Source organism: Xiphophorus maculatus, chromosome 21 (genome assembly GCF_002775205.1).
Source record: "Xiphophorus maculatus strain JP 163 A chromosome 21, X_maculatus-5.0-male, whole genome shotgun sequence".
Taxonomy (NCBI): Eukaryota; Metazoa; Chordata; class Actinopteri; order Cyprinodontiformes; family Poeciliidae; genus Xiphophorus; species Xiphophorus maculatus.
In genome coordinates, this window is record NC_036463.1 from 20,083,764 (window position 1) to 20,094,885 (window position 11,122).

The window sequence follows — 11,122 nt, forward strand, 5'->3', positions numbered from 1 at the left end:
AGTAAACATGTACAAATAGTTATTCAATTTTTAAAGAAAACGAAATTATTTCATAGAATTTGATTATAGTAGGTGTGTTTGTGAATGTGTGCATGATATAGATGGGTAGAATATAAAGTTATATATAAGTATGTATGAGTGTGTGTATGAGTACAGATATATATAAATATTTATATGTATAGGTAGGATTTATTTATTTTATTTATTATTATTCTTCTTATTATTATTTGTAGGAATTTATATATATATATAAATAGATATACCATCACGAACCACACTCCATACCAGTAAGTGGCGGTAATGCTACTAAACGTTTGTTGCCAACCGCCATTAAAACCAAAAAGAAGAAGAAGAAGAAGAAGAACGAAGGGACGCTAGAACGTGCCGCTTGGTTGCCGTGGTAACCGTTGATTATTGTCACCTGCTGAAGATTCTACTGAACCAACTTGTTACCAAAGTACGGTAATGTTTCATTTTAAGTACCGTAAACGCTTTTTGTCAGTGAATATAAATAGTTTTGAGCATTTTACTGTGTTCACTCTGCCTCCAGATGAGTATCTGAGTTTGTTGTTCGACGATAATTGAGCACCAGCTGCTTTATGTGTTGAAAGGGTGAGCTAGCTTAGTGAGTGTGTCCTTGCTACTAACTGCTCTCTAACGGCTGCAACTCACAGGCGCTCATTTTATTGTATCTGCTCTGTTTTACAAACGCACAATGTTCAGTTGCTGGAGATATATATGTAACATTATAAAACACTCGCAAAACCAGAAATAGCTCATATTTATACTAATGTCCTGTAGAATTTTATCGTCAAAGTCCTCAGAAAACAGCTTCTCAGCTCGAAGTTCTTTCGTCAGGAGTCTGTTATTTACACCGAGACTGAACTGAAACGACACTTAAGAGTTTTTACTCCAGTTTGTTCTATTTCTGAACTTCAGGAGGCGCTATGGGGCTCATACTGAGCAGGGCAGCCCAGTGGACCAGCTCCTGCAAACTGGAGTCCGCTCCACTGAACGAGTTTTTAGTGACGCAAGTCCTGAACTACGTGGAGAATTTCGTTTCCAGGCACCCGCAGGAGGCAGAGCACTTGTTTGAGGAGCCGCTTCAGTGGACCACCACGTTAAAGAAAGTTGATTTCAAAGAAGACTATGTCATCAGGTTGGTCTAATGATGAACTGGCTGCTGCTCTCACTATTATCTGTTATCACTCAGACAGTCTCTCAGTGTCAACACAATCTCAGGAAGTTCGTTTTCCTGGGCTCTGCTGCAGCAATTCAGACTGTATCCAGCTGAATAACTTAGTTTTGTTGCAATTCATGTATTTTTCATTTTCAGTGAAACAGAGAAGGTTCCATTTAATATCATCAGATCTTCTGGTCTGCTTTTATTGTGCGATTGACACTAAACCTGACCGGCAGTGGAGAAATCCTCCAACAGGATTAAACATTCCTCCCAGGCTCTGACACACCGTTAACAGCTTTTGGTTATTTCATGTCTTTTAGTAATTGATTATGAGAAACACTTTTGTGGACTTTTGTAGCCTGCATGTCCAGTTAAATTCAGCCTAAACAAGTCAAGCTTTCATTTTTCCACTTATTTCAATATTGCTTGGATGAAAAGCATTTCTGTCTGCTGGATGAAATTTTGCCTGTTTTCTCCAAAATTGTAGGTGACCCATTTTTTCTCTCTTTCTTTTGGTTCCCATACAGTGCCATAGGTGCAAAGTCTCTTGAAAAAGACAGTGAGGGGAAGCCACTGTTGCAGTATTTTCCACCTTTTGTTTCTGTTCGTACCATCAGCCAGCTCTCTAAACTGCTGCAACTGGCAGCTGACAGGAAGCGTCAAGAGCTCCAAGCGTGTCTAGAAGGTAACTGTTTCCATCCTAAGCTGTCCAGCGTTCCTCCATCACCACCTGATCTCATTTGTCTGTGTTCCTGCTGATGCTCTGAAAGCATCCAATTATGTTGCCTTTGGCAGTTTTTCATTGATGGCCTTTTATTTTAGCACCACAGACAGAGATGGTAATATGGGCAGTATTTGTCTGAGAAAAGAAGGTGGAACTGATTTCCTGGGCTTTCGGGATGAAATTGTGTAAAATAATAACTATCATTGTTTGTGTTCAACTCTGTAAATCTGATCTGTACTGTGTCCAGAAAATAGAGACCTCATAGCTAAGATTGTTGGTCAGCGTCTCGTCAACACACCAGAGGAAAACCTCTCAGCTCTGGAGTTAGATATCAGAGTCAAGCTGTTTATCCTGCTCAAACACATTGATGAAAAGATCCTCAACAAGTTTGTTGGAGAAATAGCAAAGTGAGTACCTCTCTCTCTACTTAGACACGTCTTCACATTCAATCAGACCACGACTACTGTCCTCATTCAGACTGATCTGCTGTGACCTGTGGTTCTGTCGGACAGAAACAGGCAGCATGATAAAAGATGGCAACATGACTGAATCAGATAGGATCTTTGATCTGTGTTTATTTTTCTACATTTTGACTCCAGACAAGTCAAGCTTTTACCCGCCGCAGTGGAGGAGGAAGTGGAGTTCTTGAAACAGTACTGCACTGAAGGGGGGAAGAGGCTGCTGAAGTCACTAAGATACACATCAGGTTGAAATCTTCTTCACAATTTACTGTTAACATGAGTGCTGGCTTTTCCATAAGAAAAATATGAATATTGTGCAGCTGGAGCCAACATGGAGGTCATTCTGTCGGACAGATTCTGGTTTACAGAGTCTTTAGTCTGCAGATGCTTGTTGTCTAACTGAAAACAAAGCATGAGGCAGCACAAGTTTCCATGTCCCTCTGCTCTCCAGCAGAATCAATTCAAGTACTCTCCAAGCTGAGGTTGAAGTGAGACAGTGTAACTGTGGGGCCGAGGTTCTTAGTGGATGATTTACATTAAAAATGAAAGTGTGATTCATGATCCTCTGCTCTCCTCAGAGCTTCTATTTTATCACCATCAGCTTCCCAAGCTTCTGTTTCCATCCTTGGTTTCCTTTGACTTCCCATCTTCCTCAGTTCCTCCATAGGAAGTCTGCTGGGAGATTCCTGCAGGTTTTAAATGGCCCTGTATGCTCACATTTAGTGTGTTTCTTTTTTCTTTCAGACTATGAATTTCCAAACGGCTGTCGTGCTCCACCTTGGAGACAGCTACTCGGTGAGATTTGTTACGTTGTTATTGAGCCATGTGACGCTGAGGCCCTGTACATCACCTGCTGCTCTGCTGGAGTCTTTCTTAATGCGGTAAGAGTAGAAGAAGCAGCAGCATCAAGCAGCAAAACTGTGCTGTTTACTGTAGTTGAAACTGTTTATCAGGTCAGGTAAATCAGTGTATTAATGTGCAGTTTTTCATTAAAATCATAAAATGTAATTAAAATTGGTCATGAAACATAATGTGTTCCATGTTCCTTGATCAAGAACAGAGTTTTGAATCTGTCAGAAACTGAAAGGATCACCAGATTATCCCCTTTTCTGTCTCATATAATCATTATCTGATTTTTACTGAACTGGAAACAAAAAAATTATTTTAGAACTGGTTGTTTGCTGATGCATTTGTAGAAAAAGAAATGCAGGAATTTTCAGTTTTGATGCATTAAATAAACAAGGAAAAAGAAATGAAGTGTTTGACGTGCTGATGGGTAGAGACTGTTTTAAGCTCTATCTGTTTGGTTTGCATCACTGCTTTATTATAATTAATGATCATATTTTGTTTCATGTTTTTGCCACAGGGGTTGGACAAAGAAGAAGACGAGAGTCTCTATGAGAGACAAGGTGATTTTTATGAAGACATGGCAACACTTCTAAAGAGGGTATCTCCACATTTTGAAAAGAACGTGAGAAAACAGGTACAGTGAAAAAGATGCTTCGAAGCTTAACACACCAACATGTCTTTTCTCAAACCTGTTGGGGGATAAATAATTCCTCTTTGTCCATGAAGAAGCTTTGATCTGCTGCTGATCTGTTGTTCAGTGGCTGAACAGAGTGAGGAGTGAGGAATCAGTCACTAGGCTGTTCTATGCCAGCAAGCTACTGTGTGGTTGTCACCGGGTTGAAACATTTCTGATCTGCTTTCTTCCAAGTTCAGTCAAAACAGTAAAGGCTCGTTTAAGCCAATATACACACATAACGTAGAGGCACATTTTCCTCAATTCCAGACACTGAAATATGTGTGTTTTATTCAGTAGGTCTATTTCCTACTGAAGTAATTTGACAACATAACAGATGACCTCAATAATGGACTCCATCTGTTCTTAACAAACTCTATTAATCATTTAGAAATTTGATCTTGGGTTCTCTTCCTCACACTGTTGATGGAAAATGTGCCATCATCACAGGATCATCGGATGCTTGAAGTTTTCTTTCATGCTCTCCACCTGATTTCTGAGGATCAGCTCTGGTTTTAAACTGAAGGAAAAGTTTCTAAAGCTCATTTTTAGAAAAATCCTTTTATTAATTATATAATTCTCAATAAATGGAGATCATCATAACAGATATTTAATTTGATTTCTAAAAACTGTGATGCATATAAGAGGAAAAAAATGAATAGTCTGTGTCTCAAGCAGCAAAACTACATTTGGTTTGATTATTACTGCTGTCACACATCAGTGAGAATGAATATGTATCTACAGAGATATTGAGGATCTGAAGCATTATAAGGAGATTAAGAAGATCTTTCAGAGATTCTGTTTGTGGATCTTTTCTTTTTTTATTTTTAGTCCTTGAACCCATCCAGTTTTTGCAGACGGTTGTTGGTTAAAACCTTCACACTTACCTATGAATCATCTAGAAAGGCGTCTCAGCAGAGGCAATGAAGCTGTGTTGGATCTACACATAACAGAACATTTAGACTGCTATAAATGAAATCTCCACAGGTTTCTCAGACGGGATGTTTTTTTTTTTCTCAAGTATTGGGTTGAAAATGAGTCAAAGAGCAGACTACTTCCTGTAAGGCAAACGTTAGAAAGATGACTTAAAAGATGAAAGTCTGACTGTTTGAGTAGAAAGGAGAGGAAAAAGAACTGAGGTGTTCCTCAAGGCTGAGACTCGTGCCTATAGTCACCTGTTGGTTCTCAGTTCATTTTCTTCAGCTGTTGACAGACCTGGAGGTGCCATCATAGGCAGTTGTGGGGTTAGTAGAGACTTCAGCAAACCAATGAGCAGTGCCAGAGTGAGCCACGATTAAAAATGACATTTAGGCTTTAATGTTTGAGTTCTGTGTGGAGGGTGATGCCTAAAGCCTGAAGAAGATAAAAATGATGGAGAGCTGCAGTAAAACTAACTGTGAAGGAGTCTGTGGTGGAACTAATCATTGTCTGGATCTGTTCCCCTTAGATTCCTTCATTGCTTTGATCCATACAGCTCACTGTCCTGTTAGTTTAGGTTTTTATCTCTGCAGGATATTTTAAAGCCGTTGTTTGCTGATGATTCTAGTGAAATGGAACAATAAGCATCATATCTGGGAGGTATTTAGGAATCACAGTCATTCTTATGGACAGGCTCTCTTCAGGTTCTACTTGAGGAAACAAAGTTGCATCATTGCAGCTCCCTCCTCTGATGGCAAAGCAGAAGCTCAAACCCACAAAGCAGCAGCCAGAGACACCAGCAGCTGATCTCCAAACATGTCTGCTTGTTGTTGAAGTTTAACCAGCAGTGCTGGACCAGAGGACCCCAGAGGGGACGTTAGGACACCTACCAATAAAATAGGTTTTAGTGCTCAGAACTCTCCGACATCACTCTCACTTACAGCGTTTTAAAAACATCTGGAACAGAGTTTGATTTTATTCTAGGGAGTGTTCCCTTCAGCAAACACATGGCTCTTGTCCATTTCACATATAAGAGAATTACAGAATTTTGGTTAGCCTAATAAAGTCTGCCTGTTAGTCTGTGGTTGGTTGAACTGACTTGTATGTTTCCAGTAGCGAGTCACTTTGTGTTTAATGAGAGACGATGGGCCGTGCTTGGCTCCAGCTGATGGTGAACCCAACCTGCAGATGGACGCGTTCATTCCTTTCCCTGCCCTTAACAATGTGCAGCTCCTAACAGCCAATCAGAGTCTGAGCTGTTCCTGCAGAAGCAGGTGTCTGTGATTAAACTGTGACCTGCTCTCCATTCATACAGGCACGTTGGCATTTTTCTACAGGCTGTAAAGTTTGCTGTTAGAGCTTCAAATCCTCTAGAACCAGAATCAGACCTGATGAACAGCAGCTCAGTTCAGACTGAGCTGGGAGCCTTTAGTTGGATTCTGAGGAATGGGAGACGTTTGATGTCATTCAGATGATTAAAGAGGGATTTGTGCTTTGGAAAGCTTTGGGAACGTGTTCTTTTGTTCCAGTTCCTCAGTAAAGAACCAGTCCTGATGCAGGCCTGCAGATTGTTCACAAGGGATTTTATGGCAGTTCATATTTTGTCATTTGCTTCTAATAACTGCTCTGTTGTTTTCATTTCCCTCTTCTTGGACTGACATGACAACACTTTGTTAGACATTAATATCCTTTTTGTCCAACAATGAAACATAACTAAACTCTGATGTTGGTTGGGACAATATTCAGAACACATCTTCACAAGTAGCAGGAATCAAACTGACCATTTGGGTTTAATAAGTAACATTTGCAGAGTTTTACAGACATATTTTACAGATTTGTTCCATCAAGATTTATTATATTTGACAAAAGGAGATCTTTTCTCTATGTCTCTATTTTTAACCTCTTTCTTTTTCTGTCACCATCAGTATTTTGTAGAACAGAAACCTCGTAAGAGTATTCATGTTGCACACGTGGATTATGAAATAGAAAAAGCCCAACCCAAGACGCCTGAAGAACGAGAATGGGAGAAAGTACAGCAAGCTCTGTACGCCAGGAAGAAACGTGAACCATGTCAGAGATGGAGGAATCTTGGTGTGCTGAGTATATTTGGGTAAGTGAGAAGTGATGTAAGAAAAGTGGCTTTAAATTTGACCAGACTACCATAAAGAGATCGAGGCAGTGATCCTTCTGTTAGTGCAGAGGAGCTTTGGAGCAGAAGGATGCTGAGCTCTCTCCACATCTGCTCAGCATGCCTGCCAGCAGTCACACTTTATGAAGAGATGATTGGATGCTTTATGAATATCAGTGGTAATATTCCTGATGGCTCAGTGATCGGAGTTAATAAAGACTTCAGAGTGTGGAAACCCTGTCTGCCCAATTACAGACACCAAACCAAGAGAAGTTGTGAAAAAACCCAGCGATCACATCTGGTCTCTGACTGATAAATAGATCTAGAAAAAGCTGAGCTGTTGCAGCTGGAGCTTTAGATAAGTGGACAGACTGGAGGAGAAACTGGCTCAAGTTGAAAGGATCTCAGTGGCTAAAAAGTACCAGCCTTGTCTCAGATTGTTAAATAATGATGATGATAAAAAGTAGAAGCAGTTATAATGACTCTTATTTGAAATTATTGCAGTTCGGACGAGGATCTTATGATGAGCGCTGCAGAGAAGAAAAGACTGGGATCCAAAACCAAGGTCACGATGAAGGTTGGACTCACAGCAGCATCTTCAATTGGACTTACAGCTTCCCAGAGGAGGTAAGTGTTACATATTATCATTTCCCTGTCTGGGTCTAGAAAGGAAAGTTTTTGCTGCACAGGTGAAAATGTTCCCAGTTTACAGCATCACAGAAGAAAGAAGCTTGTGTTTTGTTAAATGAAAGCAGCAAAGGTGCTGGAACTTGTAACTCCAACAACTATAGCAAATGTTTATATGGCAGCTGCAGCATAAGTTGTGATAGAAATAAATTCACAATAAATGGTCAGAAACACTGGAGGAAACAAAAGCTCCCTTTGTTTTGTTCCTTTTTAACATAATAAACAATGGTTCTTAAAATACAACAGGAGAATACAGAGATGTTCTCACCTTTTACTTTTTCCTGATGAAATAAAACTCCTGAAGTGTTGATTCACCTTTCTAATATTCATCTACCAGATCTAGCAGAATAGGTTCTTGGGTTTTTTTCTGTACCAAAATCACCAACATCCGCTCCACTTCGCATCCTCATCAACTCTCTCAACTGACTGACAACTTATAGTTGGAGACCGTTCCTCTGCTGGTACATCCACCTGCCTCCCGGATCACGGTCGAGGCATTTCTTACAATGACAGATGACAGTAGCTCTGAACAGCAGACCCTCTATCTGACACAGCCTGTCCACTCTCACAGATGACAAAATACTCTCAGACCTGCAGAAACCAATAAGCACCCAACACATGGACTATTGTGAAGAACGCCAAGTCAACAGCGAGAAGATAAGACACCAAATATAGCCCTCCACATTCTATTTATAGACGCACGCCCAGGTGGGCTACGTGTCACGTTCTCAGCTTTGTTTACATTAAATCTCGACATGCGTGGAGTGGGAGGAGACGTATCCACTCTGTTTGCTGCTACTGGCGATCAGGAAAGAATGAAACAAAGACTTATTTGCATTTTCAGTCAGAAAATATGGCGGCATCACTACTCTCTTCACTTGCTCCCTATTTTTGCACAGATTCAATACAAGATCATTCATAGGACTGAACCTCGTTTTCTAGAAGTACTATCCATGCACAACACAGGAGCGTCCTCAAACGAAGTTAACATTGGTGGGAGACTGGGTATTTTTCTCAGTTTGTCCTTACTTGTGGACTGAGCTTCCGGACCATCCCAGGGTGCCACAGACCACAAAGACTTTCTGAAAAGAACTGACAACATTCTTGGTTTTAAAATCTTATGGTTGATATTTTAAATGAGTTTTTATTATGTTTTACAATGGTTAATGCTTTTATTGGCATTTTCTAACACTTTGAGATGTACATGTAATGTGTGCCATAAATCCAGTTTTATTATTATTAAGAATTGTAAAAAAAGCAGAGCAGCTCCTAAGTGGTATCTGTCTTAGGAGATACCAGTCATGTATTTCTACTGGTATCTACCTTTTAACTGTGAAGATAAAATATTGAACAGTTTAACTCTAAAACTAATTTCATTTCATATTGTTCTGATGTTGAAGACTTTGTGGTATTTTGTGCATCAGATTTGGATGCTGACAGAAGGAACTGAATGTTGTCACATCTGTGGTTCCTTGCTACTAGCACTAGTGGAATCAACAAAGTTGATTTAAGCCACCATATCTGATTGCTTTCTTTGTTGGCCACGTTCTCTGTCCATTCAGTGAAGACTCCAGGGTCGGTCCACTCATCAGCTCCTACCACAGCAGGACACCACAGTTCTGGTCACTTTGGAGAAGCTTCATTGATCGTTCATCTGCCGCATCCTGAAAACCACTCAGATGAGCTTCCTCTCTCTGATAATCTTCTTCCTGAAAATGCTATCTGGCTGTTTATGGGAACCACCTCTCATTTGAACTGGGAGCAGATTTCATTGGTCCACAGTGCCCAGTTTTCCTCATCTAACCAGCTCTGCAGTTTTAAAGAAACATCAACAGTTGTGGTTGCATAAATGGCTCAACAAGTCTTTGCTCTCCGTATGATGACAGCTCCAGTCCTCCTGTGACATTATTCTGATGTGTTTTCCCGCTGCTTAGATCTTGTGGAAGTTCTAACTTGAAACTTAAATATGAATATAGTTAATGGGTGCTCTAGTGTGGGATGGCCAGGCTGTTTATCCATTTAAACTCTCAGGATGAATCATGATGTTACAGCTCATCCCTTTGTCTGAAATGGATCCTCTCCGACTCCTGCATACGTGGTTATCTACAGTCACAGATGTGCTGTTTGTGTTCAGGAGAAGCATAGTAGCATCCCTCTCAGAGGAGCATTGCAGCGAGAGCTCCAGTGAAAGTGAGGAGGAAGAGGAGCAGACAGAGCGACGTCCTGACACCAGCACTGAACTGCAGTCTGAATACTGGCAGGTCCAGAAACTCGTGAAGTACCTCAAGGTATGAGAACATCACCCAGAACACTGTTGTTTCCTTCCACAGATAGAATTCATCCCAATGTAGTGAGAGTTTTTCTAGCTCAGGCAAAGCAGCCTATAGCTGACAGGAGGCAGTAAAATCAGAGCTCTGTTTCTGTCCATCTGTGTTCCAATCAAAACTGTTCCCAAAACCTGTATTCCTATAAGACCATGCCAGCTGTTTAGACCCAGACTTGTGATCCGAGTCTGTGACTGAAGGAAGTCAGAGGAAATCGATGTCAACTGCTCCTATTTCAAGTTCTGCTTTGGATGGAGATGTTTCCTGAAGTGTTTGATTGGATTCTTGTTGTTCTGACACAGAACTGTTTGGTTTGCATATCAGAGCCAAAGTTCAGGAGGCAGTGCTGACAGACAGCTGTATCCCTGTTAGCCCAAACCACAGACAAGTAAATCTATGATAGATTTGACAGGACATATGGGGAATATTAAATTGGATGCAGCAGCGCCTGAGAATGACTGGAAATACCTGAGAATTCCTTCCTCCGTTTTCTGATCCCTTTTCTATTTTATCTAGACGGGATCACTCAGACAGATTATATTAGAAATAACTTTCACACTTCATTCTTCAGCAGTAAAAATAACCTCATAGCTTAATACTGAAGGGCTTGATGTTCAGGAAACAATTTTGTGGTGTTCTGTTGGAACTGATTATTTTCTGTCTTCCAGAGCTTGTTGCTAAATGAGATCCTGCTCACTCCAGGAAAGAAATGTTTTGTGGAAAACTCTCCAGTCAAGAGGAATTATGGGAGGGAATTTTTAGCTGAAGAAAATAGAAAATAATTGGAAGGAAATTCCATGTCTCAAAGGAGCAATTCACTATTTCTAGCAAAGGAACAAAGAGATGGAAGTGATATGAAAGAGGCAACATTCAGATCAAATCAACACACTATTCAGTGTATTTTAAAGTTTAACATCAGGATTGTGCTGATGGCTTTAGGGTTTTGTGTTTTCCTGCAGCAGAAAGATGCATGTAACTCTAAACAGCATGTCCTGCTCTCTTTCTGTCTGGAAACCCCACAGTGCAGTTATTTATGACCTTTGGTCTGCAGTCATTTTACAATATCATCACCATAAATAAAGCAAATAAAAAATATCTGTTTTTATTTTAGGAGCCGATCTTTTCCCTCTCTCTCCACAGACTGCTGCTTGTTGTTTAGAAAGTGAAACACTTTC

The 11,122-nt window shown here is 40.4% G+C and overlaps 1 protein-coding gene across 3 annotated transcripts in view; it reads left to right on the forward strand.

The window, feature by feature from the left end:
• The first annotated feature begins 369 nt into the window (after positions 1-369).
• LOC102225416 (armadillo repeat-containing protein 4-like) overlaps positions 370-11,122 on the forward strand; it is a 33,615-nt gene continuing 22,862 nt past the window's right edge. For 2 of the 3 annotated variants that reach the window (XR_002751929.1, XM_023325903.1), the window contains exons 1-10: positions 370-457; positions 940-1,159; positions 1,711-1,868; positions 2,155-2,314; positions 2,507-2,613; positions 3,113-3,249; positions 3,735-3,851; positions 6,734-6,918; positions 7,441-7,563; positions 9,758-9,911. Coding sequence is in view for 2 of the 3 variants with exons in the window: in XM_023325903.1 (XP_023181671.1) it covers positions 948-1,159; positions 1,711-1,868; positions 2,155-2,314; positions 2,507-2,613; positions 3,113-3,249; positions 3,735-3,851; positions 6,734-6,918; positions 7,441-7,563; positions 9,758-9,911 (1,353 nt within the window). In the remaining variant the exon portion in view is untranslated. Of the gene's footprint in view, positions 458-939; positions 1,160-1,710; positions 1,869-2,154; positions 2,315-2,506; positions 2,614-3,112; positions 3,250-3,734; positions 3,852-6,733; positions 6,919-7,440; positions 7,564-9,757; positions 9,912-11,122 lie in introns of those variants that run through there. The other variant, XM_023325904.1, reaches the window with a different exon arrangement.